This window comes from Rattus norvegicus, chromosome 6 (assembly GCF_021556685.1).
Source record: "Rattus norvegicus strain SHRSP/BbbUtx chromosome 6, alternate assembly SHRSP_T2T, whole genome shotgun sequence".
Classification (NCBI taxonomy): Eukaryota; Metazoa; Chordata; class Mammalia; order Rodentia; family Muridae; genus Rattus; species Rattus norvegicus.
Window position 1 is genome coordinate 33783376 of NC_141539.1, and position 27287 is coordinate 33810662.

The window sequence follows — 27287 nt, forward strand, 5'->3', positions numbered from 1 at the left end:
TGTAAATAGACACACACACACACACACACACACACATAATTTTAAATCTAAATTCTGCATATGAGAAAATATGTGATACCATGTTTGGGTCTGGTAATAAGAGATTTGAAGTTGCATCTGGTATGGGCTGGTTTTGTGTGTCAACTTGACACAAGCTGGACTTATGGAGAAAGGAGCCTCCCTTGAGAAAATGCCTCCATGAGATCCAGCTGTAAGGTATTTTCTCAATTAGTGATCAAAGGGACAGGGACCAACCTATTGTGGGTGGCACCATCCCTGGGCTGGTAGTCCTGGGTTCTACAAGAGAGCAAACTGAGCAAGCCAAGGGGAGCAAGCCAGTAAGCAGCATCCCTCCATGGCCTCTGCATCAGTTCCTGCCTCCAAGTTCCTGCCCTATGTGGAGTTCCTGTCCTGACTTCCTTTGGTGATGATCAGCAATATGGAGATGTAAGCTGAATAAACCCTTTCCCCCTCAACTTGCTTCTTGCTATGATGTTCTATGCAGGAATAGAAAACCTGACTAAGACACATCCATTTTGTTATAAATGCCATGACTTCATTTTTTGTGGCTTAGTAAAATTCCACTGTACGTGTGTACCATTATTTCTTTATCCATTCATTTGTTGCTGTACAGCTCAGCTGCTCCAGTTCCTGGCTGTCATAAGTAGTGCAGTTAGACACAAGGATGCGTGAATATCTCTGTGGTGCGCTCAGTTAGAGCCCTTTAGGTGTATATCCAAGTGCTAGTAGCTAGTGGCACAGTCGTTCTATTTTGTTTTTAAAGGAATTTCTATAAGGGCTTCCACAGTGGCTACACAAGTTAATATTCCCACCTGTGGTAATTAAGGGCTCGTCTTCCTCCACATCCTCCCTGGCATTTGTTGGCATTTTGTTTTATTGGAGAACAGCCATTCTGACGGGGATCAAATAGAATCTCCAAGTAGTTTTCATTTGCATTTCCCTGCTGGTTAAGGTTGTTGAACACTTTTTAAAATATTTCTCTCTCTTTCTCTCTCTCTCTCTCTCTCTCTCTCTCTCTCTCTCTCTCTCACACACACACACACACACACACACACACACACACACACCCCTTCTTTTACTGTCTATTTAGTTCATAAGCCCATGCACTGATTGAGTTGATTTGTTTTTGTGCTGTTTAATTTTTACAGTTCTTTATATACCCCAAACCTTAGATGTGTAGTTGGCAAAGATATATATATATGTTTATATATATATTTGTTTCATGAGCTATCTCTTCACTTTGGGATCTGTTTACTTTGCTATGCAGAAGTGTTTTGATTTCTTTGATTTTTATTTTTTGTGGTATGAGTGCTCTTATAGTGCATGTTTTATAGTGTATTGTGTGGTTTATATGCACATAAATGTGCAGGTGGACAGGTTCATCCCTGTACATGTGAAGGATGAAGAAGGTGTCTACTGTTTACTTATTTATTTATTCATTTGTATTTGGTTTTTCCAGACAGTGATCCTCTGTGTAGCCCTGGCTGTCCTGGAACTCACTCTGTAGAGCAGGCTGGTCTCAAACTCACAGAGATCTGCCTGCTTCTGCTTCTAGATTGCTAAGATTAAAGGCATGCACCACCACCACCCAGCAAGTGTTCTACTCTTAAGACTGGTCTACTCTTGGGGCTGGGGATTTAGCTCAGTGGTAGAGCGCTTGCCTAGGAAGCGCAAGGCCCTGGGTTCGGTCCCCAGCTCCGAAAAAAAAAAAAGAACCAAAAAAAAAAAAAAAAAAAAAAAAAGACTGGTCTACTCTTTTTTTTTTTTTTTCTTTTTTTGTAGGACTGGTCTACTCTTAAACTTCTCTCACTAGGGTGGCAACCCACTAACCTCCCCACCCCCAAAGCCTTTTGTCTCCACCTCCTCGGTAGCTCTGGCAATACAGGCACACACATAGCCTCACACAGGTTTGACGGGTGCTGGGGATTCAAACTCAGGTCCTCAAGCCTGTAGAGAGCACTTTAAAAAATATTTATTTTTATTTTATTGGTGTGGATGCGTTGCCTGAACATATGTCTGTTTACCACATGTTTAAAGAGGGTGTCAGATCACCAGGAAATGGAGTTACAGATGATTATGGGTCACCATACGGGTGACGGAAATCAACCCAGATCCTGTGGAAGAACAGCTGTTGATCTTAACCACTCTCCAATAGATATTAGTCATCTCTCCAATTAAAAAGTGGGGACTTTTTAATTTCATGTAATCCCATTTGTTAACTCTTGAAATTATTTCCTGCATTGTCAGTGTACTGTTCAGAAAACCCTTGCATATACTTAGATCTTGAAGTGTTTTCTTCGTATTTTCCTACAGCGTTTTCAGATTGTTGGTGTATGTGATCTAGTTTCATAGCTCATTCTCCAACGTGTGGAAATCCAGTTGTCCTAGCACCATTTGTCAGAGAGACTGTTTCTTCTCTGGTGCCTGTTTGACAATAAGGTATAACTTGTTTCTGAGTGCTCTGTTCTACTCAGTCTACACAGCTGCTTTAGGACAGTGCCATGCTGTTTTGTTACTGTAGCTCTGCAGTGTGGTTTGAGACCAAGTGTTCCTCCAGCAACATTCTTTCTTCCCGATTGCTTGGTCTGTTTGGGGCCTTGGTGCTTCCATATGAATTCTAGGGTTGTTTTTGCTACTTCTGTGAAGAATGCCATTGAGATTTTAGGATCAGTTCTTTAGGTCATATAGTATGTGTCTTTAGTTTTGACACCATTGAGACGTTTTCAAGCATAACAGGACAGAGTTTCACATACCTGTAATCTGACCTCTGGGGAGTCTGAGGCCAGATAGGCATGGGTTTTGAGGCTATCCTGGGCTCCATGTTGAAATCTTGGAGGAGGGGGTAGGGTTGTAGAGTCTAGACTAGAAATTATTCCTCACAGTTTGTGCCTGCTTGGAATTCCTAATCCTTCTAATTTTCCCTGTTCTGAGGGGCTCAGCTCACTGTGGCCTTGCTGTAATTTATGCTTGCATTTCCCCGATGTTTAGACATCATCCAGGGTTGCCCTCACTCAGCCTTTGTGTGTGAATCATGTTACTTTTATTTGTGTGTGTGTGTGTGTGTGTGTGTGTGTGTGTGATGTGCAAAGCTTACAGTATTTTAATTATTGTCTATCTTTTCCTTTCTGAAATGAAGGGTCTTTCTATATTCTGAAGAGACACCCTTTCCCATATATATGAATATTCCATAACTTCTGCAGCCTGTTTAAGAAACTACTGCTACCTCCCATTGTAAAAATTCTCTCATTGTAGAAAACATGCTATCCATTTAACCTTCGCATTTAGTTCTGTAATGTCGGATTAGCATCAGTGTGTAGAGTAGTGCAGGAAGCCATGGTTATTTTTCTCCTAGATGTCCAGCCTGTTAGTTCAGCCCCATTGCTATCTGGGCCGCCTTGGTACCTTTGTAAACAAGGCAGCTTACACCTGCAGGTCTGCATCCTGAGCCCGGAGTGGGAAGCCACCTGAGACCAGCCGAATACCTGTCCATTATGTGTCCTCTTCTCCTGTCCTTCCGGCTGTGCCGACTTCTGTCCTGGCTCCTGACAGAACTCCTCATGCAGAGAAACTGCCTGAAAGGAGCTGTCCTACTTTACTATCTGTTGCTGTGATAAAACACTGGCCCAAAAGCAACTTGTGAGAGGGATAGGTTTATTTTAGCTTATACTTCCGGGTAAGAGCCCATCACTAGGGAAGTCAGGTCAGGAGTTCAAGTCAGGAATCTGAAACAGAAACCATCAAGGAAGGAGGGGTGGATCTCTGTTTGTCTCACTAACTCATGCCCAACTAGTTTTTTTCACACACCCCAGACAGCTGCCTAAGGATGGTACTGTGCACAGTGGGCTGGCTGGTTCCTCTGATGTCCATGTAGCAATCAAGAAGATGGTCCAGGGGCATGCCGAAGGCCAGTCTGATGGCGGCAACTCCAGTTGAAGCTCCCTCTTTTCAGGTGATTCCAGGTTGTGTTGAGAATAAAAATTAAACTGCATAGAGGATGAGAGTTAGGGAAAGTCAGGCAAATAGAGAAAAAGAGGGAGGGAAGGAGGAAGGCAGGGGGGGAATTGATAGGGATTACTACTCCTACCTTCCCTAGACCACAGACCCTTACCTGCATAGACCCTGACCTGCATAGATCCTGACCTGCATAGATCCTGACCTGCATAGACCCTGACCTACAGAGACCCTGACCTACAGAGACCCTGACCTGCAGAGACCCTGACCTGCATAGACCCTGACCTGCAGAGACCCTGACCTGCATAGACCCTGACCTACAGAGACCCTGACCTGCATAGACCCTGACCTGCATAGACCCTGACCTGCAGAGACCCTGACCTACAGAGACCCTGACCTGCATAGACTCTGACCTGCATTGACCCTGACCTGCAGAGACCCTGACCTGCAGAGACCCTGACCTGCATAGACTCTGACCTGCATTGACCCTGACCTGCAGAGACCCTGACCTGCAGAGACCCTGACCTGCAGAGACCCTGACCTGTAGCAGGCTTCAGCTGCAGGCAAGTGGCTGCCTTAAACATCAATGTTAGGCTGCGCTGGTGATGTCCAACCAAGATAAGGATTTTTATTCCTCAAAGTGGCCAGAAATGTAATGGAGGTGCTTGAATTCTCATCCAGAGGGGCCAGCAAAGGCTCCCTCCATTGACAAGCTTTAAAGGGATAGCTGGAGATAAAAATAAAGTTGCCTCCATGATTGCAAACAAGACCTGCTTGCTCAAGGAGCCAGCTCCACAAGAGAATCCTTTGAGAGTAAAGGAAAAGATTTAAATCTTAGCACACGAACTTTCCACTCTAACCACCGTTCATGCTTAGGAAGCACTGGCCATATGCGTTAAGGAAGAAGGTTGGTGATATGTGTAGAGATCAAAGGAGAATAAGAAGGCTGCAGGCATGCGTGGCTTCTGTCAATTACCCATCTCTCAGAAAGCTATGTATGATCACAGAGTGCATGTGTTTAATGTCAAGAATAAACAAATGAAAATCAAAGCCAATGGTCACTGCTCACCTGGCTCACGCTCATAACAGGCAACTTAATTATTGCCTTGCATCCATTATTCCATCCACTATGCCACATGTAAGGAGCAGGGTCGCTGCTTTCTCCACGCCCCCATCAGTGACGATGTCTCTTAAATAGTCTGTAACTACTGAACTAAGCCAAGTGCAGTTTTCAGGGCCTCATCCTCAGTTCTTGAGCTCTTTCCCTTCTTTCTGGAGCTGGGGATGGAATAACACAGCTTAATGTCTTCAGATGTCTGCACATAAGCATCTTACTTTCTTAAATCTTGACCCTTCTCTTTCATAACCCTGAGTTATAAACGTCTTTGTTAAACATCAGGTTTTCAGGCTAGAGATCGCACACCAAAACGGTGAACCTATGCTTTGCTTTAGAGTAACATTGTGACCTTGGGACGATGGAGCAGGAAGCACGGGGGGGGGGGGGGGGGGTGACTTTTCATCTTTCCTGGTGCCTCGGCCAAATTCAGATGTTCTCATTTGAAACTTACTTGTTACACTGTATATAAAACATTAACTTTAAGCCAGGTATAGCGACTCATGCCTTTAATCCCAGCACTTGGGAGGCAGAAGCTGACAGATGTATGTCTGTGAAATTGAGGCCAGCCTGGTCTGCAGAGGGAGTTCCAGAACAGTCAGAGCTAGAGTGAGACTTTGTCTTGAAAAACAAAACCAAGCAATATGCTCTAACTATCTCTTACAGCATCGAATCATTGCTGGCCTAGTACTCAGTAGTAATACTGAATACTAATTCAGTACTAGTACCAAGCTGACCTCAAACTCACAGAGAGCTGCCTGCCTCTACCTCCTGAGTGCAGGGATTAAGGTGTGTGGCACCATGCCTAGCTAAGGGGTACAGTTCTTACACGATATTTCTACGCACATCAAGTTTCCCAAAATTTTGTAATTCTCATCACAGACAAGGGCAGATTTTCTAAACTATTAAATGTCCCTCCCAATAAATGAGAAAACTGGAGTCTTGAGTTGGCTCCACAGGAAAAGGCCCCTACCGGATAGACTGAGTGACCCCAGACGCCAGGAGAGGGTGAAAGTAGAAAATCAACTCCTCCCCTGTTCTCTAACCTCCACACGAGCACCACGTAGCCGCCCACACACGTCATGCACAATCATAATCAATACAGTTTTTCAAAAGAGGAAACAAATCAATGATAGAAACGAATCGCCCCAAAGTATGGCTAGCAGCAGGGATATAAATGGGTCATCTCCAAATGAAAACACGTTCAGTTTCATCCTGAGTAAAACGGGCTGGGTGCAATGGCACATGCTCGTAACTCCAGCGCTCCGGAAGTCCGATGGGAGGAGCAAGTGCAAGGCCAGTCTGAGCTACAGTAGCAAGGCCCTGCCTCACACAAAAACACGGAGAACTGGTGTTTTAAATGAGAATGCATTATTAGTTTACCTATAGATCGGAGCGATCTGAAAGCTGGATGACGTTGCATTTGGCAAGGCTGCGGGAAGAAGTCTCATACACTGCTGGTGCAAGTGTGGACTGGTGCAACCCTTGAGGGGATAATTAGAAAAACACTCATTAAAATGACAGTCGTGGCTGGAGGTGCAGCTCAGTGGTGAAATGCTTGCCTAGCATGGGCGAAGCCCTGAGTTCGAGTTCCAGCAATTACAGTAGGGTGTACTGCTTTGTTAAATGCACGCCAAAGAATTATATTTTATGTAAATTATACCTTGATTTTTAAAACGAAAAAGTCAGTGCTGGTGTCCTTGAGATAAATGTCATATGCACTATAAAGAGAATGAGTTCGCCCCAGTGAACTAGACTATGCGGGGAGGGTGGCAATGGGGGGAGGTTTGGGAGGGGAACACCCACAAGGAAGGGGAGGGGGGAGGGTGATGTCTGTCCGGAAACCGGGAAAGGGAATAACACTTGAAATGTATATAAGAAATACTCAAGATAATAAAAAAAAAAAAAAAATAAAGGGTCCTGTCAGGTTACACAGACAGTGGTGTGGAACGTGGTGGCAGAAAGCTGCCTTAAGGTACAGCATGACTAGCAAATCCAGGGCAAGCAAAATGAGAGTCAGCACTGCAAAGAGCTCATGAGAAACAGCATTTAATGCCTAGTGTTTGATAAAGAGCATTTTCTACCTATTTCTACCTTCTGTAAGAGCATTCGGAGTCCAACTCTCCTGTTCCTCAGAGCCCGTGGCCAGGCTTCATTTGCCTCAGTCTTAGTTTTACCATTATGAGTTGATGTTCTTCTGTCCTGCCCTCATGGACACTCCAATTTTGTGCTTATTTTGTGAGCCACAGTTGACATTGCATTCCTTTGGTGGTTTGTTAATGTTTGTTAATGTAAAGGGACGGACCATTGAGTCTCAGTAAAGAGGAATGACTCGGGTGCCCAGAGACATGCCTGCCTGCCTGTCTGTGGACAAAAATGATTATTGCTTTCCTTCCTGCATCAGCTGTGTTCTCTAGTTAACATTAATTCTGCTCATTTGGTGTAAAACAGCAAAGTGGGAAACACACCAAATTTGTCAGGCTAATAAACTTAAAAGGACAGTAAAAAAAAAAAAATAACAAGTATCAGCTTTTAGACTGAGAGCCTACTCCCTTTGTCCTGTATCAGTAGGCAATAAATCAGGAGCCTAGTAACCCCAAAAGCAGTTGATTCAAGAAATCTTCTCTGGAAAAATATCTGGATATGCAAGGACTGTTGACATTTATGGAGCACAACAAAAGTCAGGAGGCTGAATTTTTGCTCTAACACAAAGTCCTGCCTTTACATAGTGATTCCATTCAATATTTAAAAAGGGAATTCAAGCAGAAATAAGCATCCAAGGATTACCAGTCACATGAAAAGGGCATCAAAAGTGAAGGGAAAAAAACAAAATAAATAGAAGAGAAGCAAGTCAAAGGAATAAGACCATTCAAAAAGTGAAAAGTGAGAAGGTGCCCAAGAAAATACAATATTCTTTCCCTGTCTCTGTCTCTCTCTTTTCTAGACAGGGTTTCTCTGTGTAGCCCTGACTGTCCTGGAACTCATTCTGTAAACCAGGCTGGCCTCAAACTCAGAGATCTGCCTGCCTCCTGGTTTATATTCATGCATCTATATTAAACAAAAGATGGGCAATTTTTATATAACTTAATTTATTGGTAATTTTCTGACTAGTTCTTTTCTGTATTGTTTTTGGTGGTAGGTAACTGCACAAAAATGTAATTGACAGTGAAAATGTAAAGCCCTAAGTGAAGTTCCTCAGTTTTAAAGTGACCATTCTAACTGCATAGAAATTCAGATATCCCAAAAGATGACTCAGCAGTTAAGGGCACTTGTTGCTCTTGCAGAGGACACATGTTTGGCTCTCAGCACCCACATGGTGGCTCACAACCATCTGTATCTCCAGTTCCAGGGAACGTACTACCCTTTTCTGACCTCTGTGGGTACCAGGCTTGTGTGTGTTATACATATGCACATGCAGGCAAAACGCTCATTTAATAAAATAAATATAAAATCACTGCTATAATTAGAGTTTGGGACTGGACTGGTCAAGTGTTTGAAAGACTGCCTTAATCTAGCTGTGAGATGATTTTATTTGTGAGTTCATGCCAATAAAGTGGTTTTATTAAAAAAAAAAAAAAGAGAATGAGTTCGATCTACTAATATTACGCCATGTGACGAATGTTGATATAGTAAATTGAAAACTGGGGGGGAGGGGGGAGATCTGGATATAGTGACTCATATCTGGAATCCCAGTACTTGGGAAGCTAAGGCAAAAGGATCGCAAGTTCAAAGACAGCCTGGGCCACCTAGCAAGTTCCAGGCCAGCTTGGTTTTATAGTGAGATCCTGTCACAGAACTACTAACTAAATAGGCTAATAAGCCCTCGAGGGCACGGAGCGGCATATGAGCAAACCTAAAAGCTGTCATATATGTAGGCGTATGCACATGCCTACGTGTATACGTGTGTTGTGTGTAGAACTATACACACACTGATGATCTGTGGGGAGGAAGACTAGGACATACGGGGTCAGGGAATGGGCTTTCCCGGTACGTGTTTATATTCCGTACTTAATCACAGTATGCAATATTTTCCAAATATAATAACGCTTTAAGTCTTGGGGAGAGGCCAGAAATGGTGGCTCACACCTTTAATCCCAGCATTCAGGAAGCAAAGGCAAGTTAGATCTCTTGAGAGCTTGAGGCCAGCCTGGTCTACATAACAAGTTCTACAGCAACCAGGGCTACATAGTAAGACCCCATCTCAACAAAACAAACAAAAACCTTGGAAATAAATTTTAAGCACATATAAACTCTTCGTACAAGGAAACAAACTCCACTTCTACAGATTTATTTCAAATGTACACTCAAGGTCTAGGATGTATCTCGGTGGTATAGCACTTGCCTTGTGTGCAGGAAGTCTGAGGCTCTGTCCTGAACGAAAAATAAATAAATAAATAAGACAACACATCCAAGGTTAGGTTGACATATGTACAAGTTCGTTTATGATAGCGTTGTTTATAATTGCCACAGTTTGGAGTCAGTCAAAATACCCACAGTAGAACACTGTCGAAACCATGTGTTACGAAACGGTGACATCCTGAGAGGCGGCCAAAAGGAAGGAGGAAGCTCTGTAGGCAAGAAGACGGAAGTGAGGCCAAGTCTCCTTCCGTGGACCTGGGGAGATGACTCAGTAGGGAAACCACGTGCTGTGCAAATGTGAGGCCCAGAGTTTGGATCCCCAGAACCTACAGAAGAGATGGGCAGGTGTGGCAGCTACCTAGAATCCTAGGGTTCAAGAGGCAGACACGGGATCCTTTAGGTAAGCTGGCAAGAAACCATCTCAAGGGGCTGGGGATTTAGCTCAGTGGTTAGAGTGCTTACCTAGGAAGCGCAAGGCCCTGGGTTCGGTCCCCAGCTCCGAAAAAAAGAACCAAAAAAAAAAAAAAAAAAAAAAAAAGAAACCATCTCAAAATATTAGTGGCAAGCAAGTAAAGAAAATGCCCCACATTAACTTCTGGCCTCCACATGTACATGCATGCACACCCACACACATGAGCACGCCCATTCATACATGCTTACATACATACATACATACATACATACATACATACATACACCATACACACATACAAAAAACAGAGAGGGAATCTTCAGTGAAGAGTAAGGAGCCCCATTGCTGAGGTAAGGAGGAGGGTAATGTTTACTCATATTTGATTAAATATGAAAGCTTATTCTGGGAGGGCGCATCAAAAGATAAAAACAAGGTGGATGTGGTGCACACCTCTACTCCTAGTACTAGGGAGGCAGAGGTAGGCAGATTTTCGAGAGTTCAAGGCCAGCCTGATCTACAAAGTGAGACCCTGTGTCTTAGTTACTTATCTATTACAATTATGACAAAACACCATGACCAAGGCATTCGATCTGGGGTTCATGAGTCCAGAGGGTTACAGTCTGTGGCCATCATGTAAGGGAGCATGGCAGCAGGCAGGTAGCCAAGGCAACACCTGAGAGCTCACATTTTAATCCACAAAGCATGAGGCCGAGAAAGAGAGGTGGAGGGGCTAACTGGAAATAACATGGGGTTTTGAAACCTCAAAGTCCCCCCCACACACACACACACCGTCCAAATGACACACCTGCTTCAACAATGCCACACTAATCCTTCCCAAACAGTTCCTCCAACTGGGGAAACAAGTGTACAGATATATAAGCTTATGGGAGCCATTCTCATTCAAACCACCACACCAGGCTCAAAAAAGATGAAAAGAAAAACAAAGAGAGTCCTGTGTTGGCCATTGTTATGTCAACTTAACACAAGCTAGAGTAATCTGAAAAGAACCTTATGACCCGACTGTAGGATACTCTCTTAATCAGTGATTGAGGGAGGAGGACCCAGCCCATCGTGGGTGGGGCTACCCTCCTCCTGATGGTAGTCCCTAGACTCTATAAGGAAACAGACTGATCAAACCATGAGGAGCAAGCCAGTAAGCAGCACCCCTCCATGGCCTCTGCATCAGCTCCTGCCTCCAGGATTGCCAGGTTCCTGTCCGGTTTGAATTCCTGCCCTGATTTCCTTTCAGTAATGGACCATAAATGACAATGTAAGCCAAATAGACCCTTCCCTTCCCATCTTGCTTTTGGTCATGGTGTTTCATCACAGCAACAGAACGAAGACAAATCCCCTCCGGGGAGACAAACTTCAATGATAGAGGATGGAAATGAGAAGGAACGTTTGTACCTTTGACTTTAGAGGCCCATGGACAATTATCTATTAAAAATAAAACTCCAGCTGGACATGTAGTGCACGCCTTTAATCCCACTGCTTGGGAGGCAGAAGCAGGCAGATCTCTGTGAGTTCAAGGCTAACATGGTCTAGGAAGCAATTCTAGAACAGCAAGGGCTATTACACAGAGAAAGCCCGTCTTGGGGGAAAAAAAAAAACCCAATACATAAGTAAATAAATAATAAATAAATCTGATACAATAGTATGATATTCAACAGAGGAGTTGCTTATGAAGATAACCCTAAGTGTCTTTTAATGTCATAAAGAGACAGAAATCATTGTCTGTTTTCCATCGTGCGAGGCTGGAGATGGGGCTCAACATCTGAGAGCACTGGCTCTTCTAGAAGGCCCAAGTTCAATTCCCAGCTCCCACATCATGGCTCACAACTGCACCTAACTCTAGTTCCAGACCTTCTGATGCCTCTTCTGACCTCTGTGGGCACTGCATGCCTGTGGGACACGGACTAGACAAACACATAGGCAAACCACACATACATATAACAAATAAAAATAAATAAACAAACCGGGCCTGTCTCTGGGTATCGGTCCAAGTGGATAAACTGTTTATAGTCTGTAGACTTACCCTATATCATCAGAGCCCATTACAAAGGTTTTCTTACAGTTTGACAAGGATGAGGACACCTAAGGTAGAGAGTGGTAAAGTCACCAAAGGGAGGAGTTGGAGATTAGATCAGAGGTAGAGCGCTTTCTTAGCAAGCAAAAGGTCAGGGATCTGTCCTTAGATCCTGGTGTGGGGGATGGGATGAGGGAAGGCCTGGGTGGGAGAGGGGTCACCAAGGCGAAAGCTGGCATTTATTGACTTGGGAACTTCTCTGCAGAGAAAAATTCCCCCACAATGCTTTGCTTCTCCAGATGCAGACTCGAATGGCCCCCAGCCAGACACAGACAGTGTGGTCACAGCAGCTGTGTCAGCCTGCTGTGCCTGGTTCCCACGCAGGGGCTGTTGGATTCAAATGCCCAGAGAAACTTGAGACTCACATTCTAAGATAACTTCAGAACGAGAGGCTTATGTATACCAATAGCTCGTCGGTATTTCTAGATATGGACAATACTATCTTATTCTGTGGTATTGAGAAATTGTTTTGATTTAAAAGGGAAACAAGGGGTTGGGGATTTAGCTCAGTGGTAGAGCGCTTGCCTAGGAAGCGCAAGGCCCTGGGTTCGGTCCCCAGCTCCGAAAAAAAAGAACCAAAAAAAAAAAAAAAAAAAAAAAAAGCATAAAAGGGAAACAAATATGTGTGGCCTGTCTTGAAAAAACTGCTTCTAGGGCACATTGTTGTTGCAAAGATTAGATTGCATTGAACATATGATACAGAGATTGCTAACTTAAACTCTTCTGTGACAAGTGGGAATTATTATTTAGTGAGGCGGACTAAAACTTTTGGACGTTAGTTATAAATGTGTATTGTGCTGGGAGGTGGTGGCTCATGCCTTTTATCCCAGCACTCAGGAAGCAGAGGCAGGTAGATCTCTGAGTTTGAGGCTAGTCTGGTCTACAGAGGGAGTTCCAGGACAGCCTTGGGTGGGGGCTGGGGGGTGAGGGAGGAAGGGAGGGAGGGAGAGAAAGAGAGAAAGAATTTCTTTCCAACATGTTTCCCACATGTTTTCTACATTAACTTATGAAATATTCAGTATCTGAGAATTTTCTTGTATAAATTAGAACTTTTTTTGGTCACGTGAAAGAAAACACACGATCCAAACAGAGGCTTAAGCAAAACAAGTTTTTTTCTGGATTATGTAACAAACACAATTCCAGGGCTTCCTCTCCTGCTTCCTCCTCCCAAGCGTTGTTCACAGGCTGGTTCCCACTCAGACTATCAGTATCGCAATAACAGTTCCCTCGGCTCACATCCCTTCAGAAAAACTCTTAGCAGGTCCTGCACGGTGTGGTGCAAGATCCCAGCATCCACCCCCACTTCTGGTGGACTCCAGGTGAAACTCTTTGCCAGGCATTGCTCCTGGCAGAAGTTCTGTGCCCAAGCCAGGGGCAAAACTGGGGCGAAGTAGCCATACTGGGGAAGCAAGGGTTACCTCAGAAGGAGGGGGGCTTTGTGGAGGGCAGTGAGAACAGCTGTCTGTGGGGCAGCTGGAGCTTGGGGTAATTCGTGTGCAATGGAAATCTAGTAGGAGTGAGGGTCTGCCAAAACAAACAAGGGACTCGGAAGGAGAGTGGAAAGGATACAAAAGAGAAATACCCCAACCACTCCATGTTAATATTTTAAAGAAATTGATGTTTCTGGACTTGAGATGTAATTTCAAAAGGAAAGAATAATTGCTTTATTCTTCAGAACTTAAAAAAAAAAAAAAAACCTCCACAAAATGAACTTTGAGAAGAAAATTTTATCCTGAGAGTCACTGGGAATATGATTACTCTTCTAAAAGCATGTCAGACATAAAAGACGTGCTGGGAACCAACTACTGTCAGTTCTGGATGGAGTGTCTAGTTTGAAAATGATTTATTCTCCATGTAAGGCTCTCTCTCTTCTGTAATATGTAAATTGGAGGTGGTTCGTACAACCCAGTGAGAGCTAGAGTAAGAAGTTTGGCTTAAAAGCAGTGACTTTTAAAAATAGTTTTATTGTTAATCTCAGTATTCATCAAGTCTCTGATGGGAGGAAATTTAGTTCAATCATTTTTCTAAGTCGCTGCAGAGAATAAGTAATGATCAAAGAGAAACTGTTTCTGAATCGGCCGCGGTTCACATGTGGTCGTGAGACCAGGTAGCCAACGTGTGAGATTTCTCCTGAGCCCCTCTGGCAGGCACTAGCCATGGCCTAATCCAACAGCTCTTTCTCACGTCTTTCTTGATTAAAACAACAACAAACAAAAACGTTAAATATGTAAATAAAAGCCTTGGTTGTTCCGAAGTGCAAACCACTAGCTCAGTTGCACGGTCTTGGTAAACCACGGCGCTCCTTTTTCTCTGTGTCCCAAAAGAAGGACGTGTAATGAAGTTGTCCGCGAATTCTGCTGGGAGCCTCCATTTTTCTTTCTACTTAAGGGAGACGTAGAGCGAAGAGAAAGCCCCTTTGCTCGCCTTTCTTCCTTCCTCATGGCTCTCTGAAGCGCTATTTTGAGCATTGGCGCCATCTTGTGGCAACAACAGGAAAGGCATGAGAAGAGTCAGCCACCCCCGGTGCTTCTAGACATCTGAAATTATGGGTGGGGCCGAGCCATCTTTAGCTGCACATTTTGTTACATTTCAGCCCAAATAGTCCTGTGATGACATCTTTTCATTTTTTTAAATTTGAGGTCGACATACTAAAAAATCACATAGTTAAAAGTTGAAGTTATATACTTGCCTTGTAAAAGCTAAAACAAAGGATCGACTCATTCTTGAATGGCATTTCTTTTAAAAAGAGTTATTTTTCCTAATTCCATAAATGCATAAAATGTATTTTGACTTCGTTGTCTCCTCTTGTCCAGTCCCCACTTTCTTCTTTTCTAGGTCCCCTCTGAGTTCGATGTTTCCCACTGTTTAACTAGGGTTGCTTGAATGAGCATCAGTAAGGGGATATTATCCAGAGTACCAGCAACTTAGCAGTGGCTGCTCCAGAGAAGAAAACTATGCCATAAACTATGACTAGCTCTTCAAGGAGTGGTGGATCCAATAGGTCCCTCACCTACCCATCCATTTTGGAACGTTGTGGTCATTTGCAGGCACCCATCTTGGGAGTTTCAAATTTGGAAGATCTTTCCACTCCCCCCTCGCTGGTGTTCTCTGAGCCACGGAAGTGGTGCTGTCTCATTTGGGGCTGAGCACTCTGCAGTCTGACTCTCAGCTCTTTGACCAGTTATGAGTCTCTGAAAGTAACCTTCGCCCACTACAAAAATAAGCTTCTCTGACCAAGGCTGACAGTAGCACTACTCTATGGCCAAAAACATTTAAGAGGTAATTTGATGGGGCTGGAGAGATGGCTCAGTGGTTAAGAGCACTGACTGCTCTTCCAGAGGTCCTGAGTTCAATTCCCAGCAACCACATGGTGGCTCACAACTGTCTGTAGTGACATCTGATGCCCTCTCCTAGTGTGTCTGAAGACAGCTACAGTGTACTTATGTATAATAAATAAATAAATCTCTAAAAAAAAAGGTAGTTTGATGGACACAATTGGCCCATTTAGTAAATTAACAGTCATAATTTCCTTGCTTAGGGCCTATGGTCTCCCCAGCCATATTATCTTCTTGATCAGTTTTATAACACCATGCACGAAATCCCTCCAGAAGACCAGCAGAAAGCGGTTGGTTACCTGCAAGCAGTCATTCCATTGCTACGCCGATGAGTACGTCTTGCCTGGTGAGCTGTATCTTGCACGCCCTACAGCTGCATTAGATTGCTTACGGTTTTTCTTTCCCTGTCACCCAAAGTGCATCTACAAGCACTTGGAAAGCTAGTTAGCAGGGAGGAAACTTCCAGCTTAGTTCCAGCTTGACTTCTCTCCATCCTGCAGGCAAACTACGTGGGCTCTTAGCCATAGGGTGTTACTATCTAGTTCTCACGGGCAGCCGAGAGTAGTGTCAGTAGCTGGATTGCTTTGGGAACCAGAGGTCTCCTTGACCAACTGCCCATCCCTGGCCCTGGCATTTTCATTTAAAGCCCATGGCTTTCTGGGAGCTACATTACCTACCCATGTGGAGCGCCTCCATTCAACGCCTCGTAAATTAGTTTTGAAAGCAGTAGATTCCATAAGGCTTCTTCACACAATCTGAATTGTGGCTGACCTTCTCCCAGCTCCCATTTCTCTCCCAGTCTCCTGTCCTCTCCCCAGCAGCTGTTTTACCAACTCTCCTATTCGTCTGAATTTGATCTCAGGGTCTAAAACAGTTAGAGCCTTTTTACCATTTCCTTTGGAATGCTACTAAATAAGTTTGTTAGTAAGATAGCACTCTCTCACAGCTGACACCTGTCCCTGTGTCTCAACTATGGCAGTCAGTAAAATCTCAGGGGCTTGTAGTAAAAAGGGATTTTCACTAAAATGTAATCTAATTTTTAAAATTTACTTTTGACGGGTCTGTGAAAGCAGTGCACATGCGCTGTTCGATACATTTCGTGCACTAAGTAACTTTTCAGCCAGAATTGATGTACTCATCCCACTAAATACTCAGCTTTTCTTCATGGTGAATTCTTTCATAAATCTTCTAGCTTTGTGGGATGTGGAATGTTAGCTACGAGGCAGGAAAGAAAAGTTAACTATCAGATGGAATTCAGACAGCCTCTGTGTGCTCCTTCGACTTTAAATTTTATAGGTTGAGAATTTATATGCTCGCAAATCTTAAGAAACAATTTTTTGATTAGGCAAAAGTGCAGTTTTGTGTTTTAAGACAGGGTTTCTCTGTGTAGCCCTGACTGTCATGGGTCTGTAGACCACTCTGGTCTGGAACACAGAGATCCACAGGCCTCTTGAGTGCTGAGACTAAAGGTGTGCACCACCACTGCCTGGCAAACAAAATTACGTTCATTACTCTCCGTTCTCCTTAAATGCTTCGCGTTTCCCCCTTTTCCCTACTCCTCATTTTTCACACATACTCCCAGGTTCTATCTCCGCCATATCCTCGCCTCTGTGGAAGAGCATTCTTAATTTACTACTTTAGATTCAAGCCAAACCCAACACATTTTTCTAACTCTGTATCCTCCTTGGACTCTGTTCCAGAATGTGTTTCCAAATAGGAACGTCTCCTTACGTCTACGACATTGTAAGCACTTGTGTGGTGTGTGTTTATGGTAGTGTGTGTGTGTGTGTGTGTTTCCCCTTTACTTTGCAATCTAAGTATAATGAATACTTGTGAGAGTAGGAGACTTTCAAAAATTCTGCACATCCAAGCTCCATTACAGTGGATCAAGTGTGGGATATCTTTGGACAAACAACCTAGGATCTTAGGATTCATGGTTTTCTTAATAACTTCTCTCATCGATTTTGTTTTATAATTATGAAAGAAGGGGGAAATGGATGCCTAGACCAGCAACATCCCTTCGAGAGTATACAGTTACACTTGGATCTATTTTTTATTTACTGTGGTGATGGGGGAGGGGTGCACACATGTATCCCAGAGTATATACATAGAGAGCCAGAGTCAGTTCTCTCCATCCATCACATGGGTCCTGGGGATCTAATTCAGGTTGGCAGGCTTGCCTTTATCCACTGAGCTACCTCAATGGACCCTAATCTGGATTTTAAAATAATGAGAATAATGTGCAACACACACACACACACACACACACACACACACACACACACACACAGAGAGTAAAAGGATTGGCATGTTATTAAAATGTTACCAAGGAAGAAAGAACCTCTTGAAGGGAGGGGTATTTAAAGGAAAAGAACGATAAATCCTATTCTAACTGTGTTAAAATTAGTAACATGGGCTGGAGAGATGGCTCAGTGGTTAAGAGCACTGACTGCTCTTCCAGAGGTCCTGAGTTCAAATCCCAGCAACCATATGGTGGCTCACAACCATCTGTAATGGGATCTGATGCCCTCTTCTAGGGTGTATTAAGACAGCTACAGTTATAATAAATAAATATTAAAAAGTTAGTAACATACTTATCAAGACCCCATTTAGAAAGAAAAAGCAAGTTGGAGAGTGGAAATCATAATTACAAATCAAACACTAATGTATCTAGAATGAGATTTTAAAAACATACTACCAGCCAGGCATGGTGGTGCACACCTTTAATTCCAGAACTCTAGAGGCAGAAGCAGGTGAATCTCTGAGTTTAAGGCCAGACTGGTCTACAGAGTGAGGTCCAGGCCAGCCAACAGCTACATAGAAACCCTGTCTCAAAAACAAACAAACTCCCAAACCACCAAAACACAGAAACAACCCTAAACCCTCTTACCAATAAATAAAATGTATGGATATTCATGAATTACGGAAACTCCCTATCACAGGGCCATTTTCAAAAACCTGATGGCTTTAAAGAACATGTCAGCCAACTGAGAACTTTAAGTCCTCCTCGAGTTGGCTTCTCACTTCTATCCTGTCTTGATGAAGTTGCTAACAAAGAACATGAAGTGTGACTGTTGTCCCAGAGGCCTACTGCCTCTGCCTGCTAGCCTAGGCCTAGTCCTGGAAGCTTCCAGCCTCCCTCCGTACAATCTTATCTACCCCTAGACTGTTTTCAGCCTCTGACACTTATTGCTGAGTTAAGCTTACCCTTCCTTGTTCTTTTTTTTTTTTTTTTTTTTTTTTTTGGTTCTTTTTTTCAGAGCTGGGGACCGAACCCAGGGCCTTCCTTGTTCTTTCTGATCTCTGGCTGGCTGGTTCAACTCAGAGCTTGAGTTCTGACTGAAACTCCTCTCCAGATCGACTGATTTAATCTGGCTTCTTTCCCTTGGCCTCTTCTGAATTGCTCTGCTTGACCTTAAACTAACTCTCACAATCTGTTCTAATCTTCTAGCTCCTGCTCATCCTGTCTTGTTCTGTCTTCCCCTGTGTCTAGTTTGTTCTCTCCTCACTCTGTCTCTGTAAAACCCTCCCAGTAAAACTACTTCTCTTCTTTTTCTTTCTCTGCACTGCTTTCTTAAGTAGCTTCCCCTTCCTCTCTCTTCTTGTGTTGGGCATATCCTATTCTGTTAAATCTTTCTGTGATTTGTCACCTTGTCTGCCACACTAATTAGACATCACTTTCAAACATTGCTGCTTCCTTCTACAAACTACTTTCATTGTTTGGAATTAAAGGTGTGTACTAAGGGTGCATCTGTAGGCCAGCCTGAGAGATTGAAACTGTGTGCTAAGGGCTAAGCCACACTACAACTAGACACAGGTTTTTTTCAGTAAATAACACAATCTCGACTTCACCATGTGATCAAACATTCTGCAACAATTTCCCCTTTTTGTCTAAGCTAAAAATTGTATACAATTTAACTTTTACAACGGAGGCAATTATCAATTCCACAAACTTCACAGCCCCAACGTCCTTATGAGGATCTGTTGATGAGATGATCCTTCCTATCTGCAGTCCCGATCGCCTGTCTTCAGTGACAGTCCATTTCAGCATCCAGATGTTTGGCCCACCGGTCTGATGAATGAATGACAATCTGTCCTTCCTCAGTTGACTTGTTGAGCTGCCGTCATGCAGAGATCTGCTTTCTGTGTCTTCCTTGAGTTGTGCCTTTCCTGTGGAAAAGCTTCTCTTACTCCAGTCGGATCTGTATCAATTTTGATAGAACCCATGGTGTTTCACAGGCAAAACTTTTTCCCCAGTGTAACACATTCCCCGAGCTCCATTCTGATGTTAAAACATCTCTAAAGTATGCAGTTTGGTTTAATTCAGCCGTCTTTTCTACAATTCACTGTCCTTTGGCCAATCTTACCCCCCCCCCCTTTCTGTTAAAAGAATAAAACATACTTTTACAACAAAGCTCAGAACCCAGTGGGCAAGCAAAAAAAAAAAGTTCTGTAGGATTTCCGGAGTCCTGCCCACAGCGCAGAGTCCAAGAGAGGGCATACATGCCCGTCACCGTGGCGCATGGCGGTGAAGACAGAAGACTCACATTCGGGTTCATTAACAATACAAGATGAGCAATACATAAATTTGTCCCTGTGGCACATCCCACAGGGAAAACATTTAATTACTGAAATGAGGCTGGTTCCAGTGTTTGAGTGGATTTCCTCTGGATATAGGATTCTAAGCTGACCGATATTCGCATCGACACACAGGATTTTGGCTTCCACAGTTGCTGCTCAGAAGTTGGCAACCAAACTATTCCTTTGTGAACCTTTGTAAACCTTTTGCCTCTGGTTTGCTTCCCAGCAGTGTTCCTGTGTGGCCTCCTTCTTGACTGTTCCCAGGACCCACTTGTCCCCTTGCATCTGTGAGCTGAGGCCTACAACTGAAGAGCTTTCCAGGGGTATCTCATCAAACACTGCTTCTGCCTCTGTCTCTGGGTCTTTTGGGAAGAGCTCAGTCTGTTAGATGCGCCCCCGTCCCTGCCCCATGACTTGTCTTTGTCCATTTGTTCTTCTCTGCCATACTAAATGGCGTCCTGAGCTATATATGATTTGTTCATAAATCCTACATTTAAAAGTGCTTAGTTCTGGGCTGAAGAGATGGCTCAGCGGTTAAGAGCACCGACTGCTCTTCCAGAGGTCCTGAGTTCAATTCCCAGCAACCACATGGTGGCTCACAGCCATCTGTAATGGGATCTGACGCCCTCTTCTGGAGTGTCTGAGGACAGCGACCGTGTACTCATATAAAATGAAGAGTTTCTTCCTGTTTGTGCCTGTGAGTATGAGAACACTCTGCTGTCCTGTTTTATCCGGCTCCACCGTATTCCTCTGAGATAGGATCTTTCACAGAACCTGATGCTCTGGCCACCAGCCTCAAGCCTCAGAGATCCTCTTGCCTCACCCTTCACAGCATTGGCGTTAAAGGCACCATGCAGTCACTTCCGGTTTTTTCATGGATGTTGGGATCTGAACTCTTCTTCGTCTTTTTTTTTTTTTTTCCGGAGCTGGGGATCAAACCCAGGGCCTTGCGCTTGCTAGGCAAGCGCTCTACCACTGAGCTAAATCCCCAACCCCCCCCCCCTTTTTTTTTGAGATTTATCTATTTTATGTACATGGGTACATTGTCGCTGTCTTCAGACACACCAGAAAAGGGCATCAGATCCCATTACAGATGGTTGTGAGCCACCATGTGGTTGCTGGGATTTGATCTCAGGACCTCTGGAAGAGCAGTCAGTGCTCTTAACCTCTGAGCCATCTCTCCAGGCCCTGAACTCTTGTTAAGATTGCACAGCAAACTCTCTTACCCACTGAACTCTCTCTCTAGCCTCTCATCAGTTTCCTGCTCTCTTTAAAGTTTCTTCTGTGCTCACGTGTGTGCGCCCCAGTGTATGTATGGAATTCAGAAGAGTAGCTTGATCCGCTGGAACAAAAGGTCCAGTTGTCTGTGGGTCATCGTGCTGGTTCCTCAGATGCAAAACTAAGCCCTTTGGAAGATCAACCTGTGCTTTTAACCACTGAGCAACTTCTCCAGACCCACTGGCTGTTTCTTTTGTTTTTGTTTTTTGTTCTGTTTTGTTTTTTAATTAGGGCACTCATTTCTATGATTAGATTTTTTAAATTGCTTCTTTCTAACTCTGTTTTGCATTCATTTATTTATCTATGAGGGTGGGTGCTGGAGGTCAAACCCAGGTCTTCGTGGTATGAAGGGTAAGAACTCTAGCACTGAACTATATTCCTCCTCCCTGTGGGTGTGAGGCTATGTGGGGTTCATACTTAGCCAAGATTAGCTGCCCATAGTGTGCTTGCCTTTGATCCCAGCCCTGGAAGAGAGGCAGAGGGTAGAGACCATGATCTACATAGAGAGTTTCAGGACTTCCAGAGCTATGCAGAGAAATCCTGTCCTTAACAAACAAACAAACAAACACAATAGAACAAAGGAAAATAGCCAAATTTCACCTTAGCCTACTCGATCTTGACAGAAACAGCTGCTTTAGAGCAATTTCTGAAATTGCTGAAGGCTCGTTTCTATAGCCTGTCTTATTTTTCCCCCCCTTGCTTAGGGTGTTTAATTGTTTTGTATGCTTGGTTAGTGTTTCCTACATTCTGGCAATTGTATTTTTAATTATTTGTAAAAGTAACTTGGGAAGTCTACAATGATATTCTCTGTAGTGGGAGTTTGCTCTCTGTAAAAGCCCAGTTATATTATGTGACTATGTTTTTGTTTTAATCCTGGGCGTGGGATACGAGGCTGCTGCACAGCGGATGAAGTGCGCTAGCAGCGCTGTGATCATTGCCAGCCGCGGATAGTTTAATTCTGGGGACTCTGGAGAGGGTATAAATGGGAGAGCCCCAAGGGGACCTATGGCGGCGGCTCCCCCTGCTGTCGCTGCTGTTCGCTGTGGCATCCGTTGTTGCTGGACCGCTGGACATTCTGATGGCGAAGATTGGACGCACCCCAAGGAACCCACCCTAATCAGCAGGAAGTAACCTATAGAGGTCTATGTCCCTCTTTGCCTCAAACTTTGTTTCTCCCCTAACTAGTGTTGGGGTCTTGAAAGGGATAAGGGTTGGAAGGGAGGTAGAGGCGTAAGAACCCAATAAAATAGTAAAAACCAAACCAACCAACCAACCAAAAACCAAACCAGCAACAACAACAAAACACCAACAAGTCCCTTTCTCGAAAGACAGCTTTTCTTCTGACCGGCGCTTGGAACACTCACTACAATCTGCCGCATGCCTGGTCTCATAACCCTTACGTGTTATGCATGCCCCAACTCAAGGTGCATGGTAACTTACCCCGGCTGGCGTGGGCTCTGGATGCTAACTTTAGATCCCTGCATCCCAAAGCACTGATGAGGATGACTGTCTCAAGACAAAAATGGTACCAGTCCGTGCTGATGCCCACGTGGTACGGGTCCGTGCTGATGCCCACGTGGTACGGGTCCGTGCTGATGCCCACGTGGTACGGGTCCGTGCTGATGCCCACGTGGTACGGGTCCGTGCTGATGCCCACGTGGTACGGGTCCGTGCTGATGCCCACGTGGCACGGGTCCGTGCTGATGCCCACGTGGTACGGGTCCGTGCTGATGCCCACGTGGTACGGGTCCGTGCTGATGCCCACGTGGTACGGGTCCGTGCTGATGCCCACGTGGTACGGGTCCGTGCTGATGCCCACGTGGTACGGGTCCGTGCTGATGCCCACGTGGTACGAGTCCGTGCTGATGCCCACGTGGTACCGGTCCGTGCTGATGCCCACGTGGTACAGGTCCGAGCTGACGGCCATGTGGCCGCTGTGCACTCTTTCCTGAAAGACAGCTTCATATATCCTCTTCTAGCTCTGTCTTCAGGGGAAACATTTATCCTAATTACTTACGTCACCCTTGGAAACGGAAGTCTAATTTCAACTTTCTCATCTCCTCCTCTCATCCTCTAACCCTGACACACACTAACGACACAGATGAAAAAGGTGCAAGTTGAGTTTTGGTGTGGATTTCTACAGAATTTTTTTGTTGTATATTTTAAAGCAAATTACCTAACTTTTTGTTTTCAATTCTGTGGAACAAATTAAAATTAAATTCCTTGCCTTTAAGAAAATTAAGAGAGGATTAATGGAAAATATAAGATAAACTACTTGGTCCTGGGGGTGGGGGGAACCATTGTGGTATCCTCTATACTGATTTGGTCTGAGTGATAAAGAAAATGGATTTATACCTTTAAAACTAGATAAAAGTAATTTCGGCCTCCCAGTCATTCGGACTATGTCCCGTGTTAATCATGGCTGACATGCTTTTCTTTGGACTCTTTTCTCACCAATGATAGGGAAAATTCCTTGGCTGTAAAAGAAAAAAAAAATCAACAAGAGATATTTTACTCATAGAAACGCTAAATGCTCGACCTGTGTGCCCGTCAAAGGTTACAGGCACGATGGCTGTAACGAATGGCGCTCTCAGATAGTAGCTGGAATAGACTGGGTTGTAAACAGCCCCAGACCTGCTGGCTGTCTCATTACAGCATATTTCCACTCAGAGTTAGCTGCAGGTGCCCTGCGTCCTCCTCCGGACACAGCTCTTCCAAGCCAGCAACCTCCGTCTCTGCGAGGCAGCACCTCAGCATCTGGTTACCAAAAAAGAAAGGCTTCAAGGAACTAACGAGGGTGTCACCCCAGAAGTGACACTTGTCACTTTCACTGTTGGCTCATGTGTCATAACTGCTCACACAGACCCACCTAACAGCAAGGGAGCTGGGAGATGTGGAGGAGTGTGTGGATAGTCATCGATTAATAAATTACAATAAATTATTTTGCTTCAGATGTGATTGAACTCACAATGAACCCCTTGAAGTTTTTCCGACTAAAAGTTATTTCCAAAACACACAACAACCTTGGTGTGCACTCCTTCCGATATTTGGAGAAGCAGACCTTATGCTGCCTGCCTCCCACAGTGGCTAATTTTTAAAGAGGCTCTTACAGCCTCAAAACATAAAACTCAGCATGGAGGTTCTTTTCTTCTTGGATACATTCAGAGTGAAGGAACTGGGCTGAACGGTTTTAATGCCACTTAAGAACCCTTGAAATTAACCACCCAAACTAGTTATTTTTTCTTTTAACGCAACATTTGCGCACGCGCGCGCGCGCGCGCGCAGACACACACACACACACACACACACACACACAAATTTGGAGTTTTTATCCAAAACTGAAAATATGCACTATAAATTCCAGCCTTTAAAGCAAACTATTGAGGGCTGGGGAGCTGGCTCAGTGAGTAGAATGCTTGCTGGAAATGTGTGAGCTTCTGAGTTCAGATCCTCAGTGTGCACATAAAAGTCTGAAGAGTCCACCTCCAGTAGATAGACAGGGCCTCAAGTGGAAGGTCTGGGTTACCAATCCACAGTCAAAATTTCTGACCCAGAATTGTTCCTGTCTAAAAGAACTGCAGGGAAAAATGGAGAAGAGACTGAGGGAAAGTCAGTCCAATGACGGGCTCAACTTGAGATCTATCTCATGGGATGGGGGGAGCACCCAGGCCTGACACTATTCCTGATGCTATAATGTGCTTACAGACAGGAACTGGCTGTCCTCTGAGAGGCCCTACCAGCAGCTGACTGAGACAGAAGCAGATACACCCATTGGACTGAAGTCAGGAACCCCTATGGTTGAATTAGGGCAAGGATTGAAGAAGCTGAAGGGGAGGGTGATCCCATAGGAAGACCAGCAGTCTCAACTAACCTGGACCTCATGTAGCTCCCAGAGACAGAACCAGCCCAGGAGCATGCATGGTCTAGTCCCAGACCCCTGGCACATATATAGCAGAGGTCTGTCCTGTTTTGCCTCAGTGAGAGAAGATGCGCTTAATCCTTGAGAGACTTGAAGCCCCAGGGAAGGGGGAGGCCTAGTAGCGGGAGAATCCTCTCCAGGCAAGGAGGAGAAGGAATGGAATGAGGAACTGTGGGAGGGGGGGACCAAGGGGGCAGCAATGACTGGAATGTAAATGTAAAAAGGCACAGCAGTACACACCTTGTGATCTCAGCACTAAGAAGGCACAGAATCCCAGAGCTCACTGGCCACCAAACATAGTCAAATCTCTGAACTCCTGGTTCAGTGAAAGATCCTGTTTCAAAATAAAGAGTGGAGAAGAAATTAAATGCATGTGGTGTCAAGATCTTGCCTCTAGAGGTGTGTTTCCACATGCACACACACACAAAACAATACATGACATAAAAATTTTAATTTATTTTCAATAAATGTTAAATATAAATGAATATAATAATGGGGAACTAGTAAAATAAAAGGTAAATAAAGGGGAGAGCTGTATCTATAGTTCTAAAGATCCATAGTTTTATTTTGGTGGTTTAATTTCACTTAGAAGAGATCTTCTTATTGGACAGAAAAATATTGTAAAAGTATGTATGATTCAGAGCATACCCATACATGTACAAGTAATTTCCTCAATTAAAAAATAAGGACTACTAAAATCACACAAAAGATTTTCTCTGGTCCCACTCACTAATTCACAAGCTTATTCCTTTCTTCTTTTCTCCCTTCCTTTCTCTCTTCCTTCTTTCTTCTTCCTTCCTCTCTCTCTCTCTCTCTCTCTCTCTCTCTCTCTCTCTCTCTCTCTCTGTGTTTCTCTGTGTGTGTTTCTCTCTCGCTCTCCCTCTCCCCCTCCCTCCCTCCCTCCCTTCCTTCCTTCCTTCCTTCCTTCCTTCCTTCCTTCCTTTAAGAAATGACTACCATGGGTTCAGAGATGGCTCAGCAATTAAGAGTGCTGAATTTGGCAGGGCCTTGGTAGGGACAGAATGACTCCGTTCCTACCCCTGGGACAGGGCCAGCAGGTGTGGGCCTCTAAGAGTGTCAATGGGCATAAGGCTTGTTTGTATGATAAAGTACACATCTTAAGGAATGCATTCCCAGTTAATGTTAACGACTCCATGGTAATCAGAGACACCTTGAGTCCAGGAGACAGGTGTAGGTAATGTCTCAGCAGAATGGTAAATGCTGGGAACTTCAGGACAGGCCCTAAGGCTGTGAAAAAGAATTCTAAGAACATGAGTTCAAAAATATGTAATTTCTCAACTGCAGAAAATAAGGATGCAATATGAATTATATGAAGGGCTTCTCAAATCTAAAGGAGCAGGGGCAGCTGCACCATGAGCCAGCTTGTCAGAAAGATTCTAAGGAACGAGATAAGAAATGTAGGGAGTGGTGGTTGCAGGAGATCTTGGATCTTGTGCAACTCAGCTGCGTTTTATTGTTTATGCAGACAAATTCCTAAGTTCAGGATCAGCCTGACACACAGCAAGGGCAGCCCTAGGTGTGGTAGAGATGGTAATTTCTACTGATCTAGTTTACCCTGTGTGCTAACAGAGGCAGGAAGACGTCTGAATTCTTTTCTTTTTATTGGATTTTTTAAAATTTACATTTCAAATGTTATCCCCTTTCCCGGTTTCCCATCCATAAATCCCCTATCCCATCCTGCCCCACTTCTTCTATAAGGGTGTTCCCCCTCCCCAGCCACCCACCCCTTCCCCTCTCCCCACCCTGACATTCCCCTACACTGGAGGGTCCAGCCTTGGCAGGACCAAGGGCTTCTCCGCCCATTGGTGCCCAACATGGCCATCCTCTGCTACATATGCAGCTGGAGCCAGGAGTCTGTCCATGTGTACTCTTTGGGTAGTGGTTTAGTCCCTGGGAGCTCTGGTTGTTGGCATTGTTGTTCTTATGGGGTTGCAAGTCCCTTCAGCTCCTTCAATCTTTTCTCTAACTCCTCCAATGGGGACCCCATTCTCAGTTCAATGGTTGGCTGCTAGTATTCACTTCTGTGTTTGTCATGCTCTGGCAGAGCCTCTCAGGAGACAGCTATATCAGCTCCTGTCAGCATGCATTTCTTGGCATCAGCAATATTGTCTGGGTTTGGTAGCTGTATGTATATGGGCTGGATCCCCAGGTAGGGCAGGTTCTGAATGGCTATTCCTTCAGTCTCTGCTCTAACTTCATCTCCATATTTC

At 44.3% G+C, this 27287-nt stretch overlaps 2 protein-coding genes across 5 annotated transcripts in view; one reads left to right on the plus strand and one right to left on the minus strand.

Annotated features, from left to right (window-relative positions):
* Positions 1 to 27287, plus strand: part of Itsn2 (intersectin 2) — a 251290-nt gene that overhangs the window by 67331 nt on the left and 156672 nt on the right. The gene's annotated exons all lie outside the window — the stretch shown is intronic.
* On the minus strand, positions 3656 to 23612 carry LOC134479112 (uncharacterized). 4 transcript variants are annotated; one of them, XR_015622882.1, is made up of 4 exons: positions 22578 to 23612; positions 6470 to 6570; positions 5042 to 5250; positions 3656 to 4004 (listed from the first exon to the last, which is right to left on the minus strand). XR_015622882.1 is itself a non-coding variant. In XM_087555057.1 (4 exons), the coding sequence occupies exons 1-4, from the start codon at positions 23062 to 23064 to the stop codon at positions 3896 to 3898; spliced, it is 726 nt and encodes a 241-aa protein (XP_087411183.1). In that variant the 5' UTR covers positions 23065 to 23612; the 3' UTR covers positions 3656 to 3895. The 4 variants fall into 4 exon arrangements, 3 of the variants coding, with proteins under 3 accessions (XP_087411183.1, XP_087411184.1, XP_087411185.1); XM_087555057.1 differs by lacking the exon at positions 5042 to 5250 and adding an exon at positions 9429 to 9457; XM_087555058.1 differs by lacking the exon at positions 5042 to 5250.

Excerpts from the sequence above, each read along its gene's own strand:
- LOC134479112 (XM_087555057.1), bottom strand. The coding sequence starts at position 23,064 with ATGGCCGTCAGCTCGGACCTGTACCACGTGGGCATCAGCACGGACCGG. Across the intron at positions 9,458-22,577 it reads CAGAGCCCACGCCAGCCGGG|GACAGAGCCTCAGACTTCCT; the intron begins GTAAGTTACCAT and ends TTTTTCGTTCAG. Across the intron at positions 6,571-9,428 it reads TCAGACTTCCTGCACACAAG|GGTTGCACCAGTCCACACTT; the intron begins GCAAGTGCTATA and ends TATCCCCTCAAG.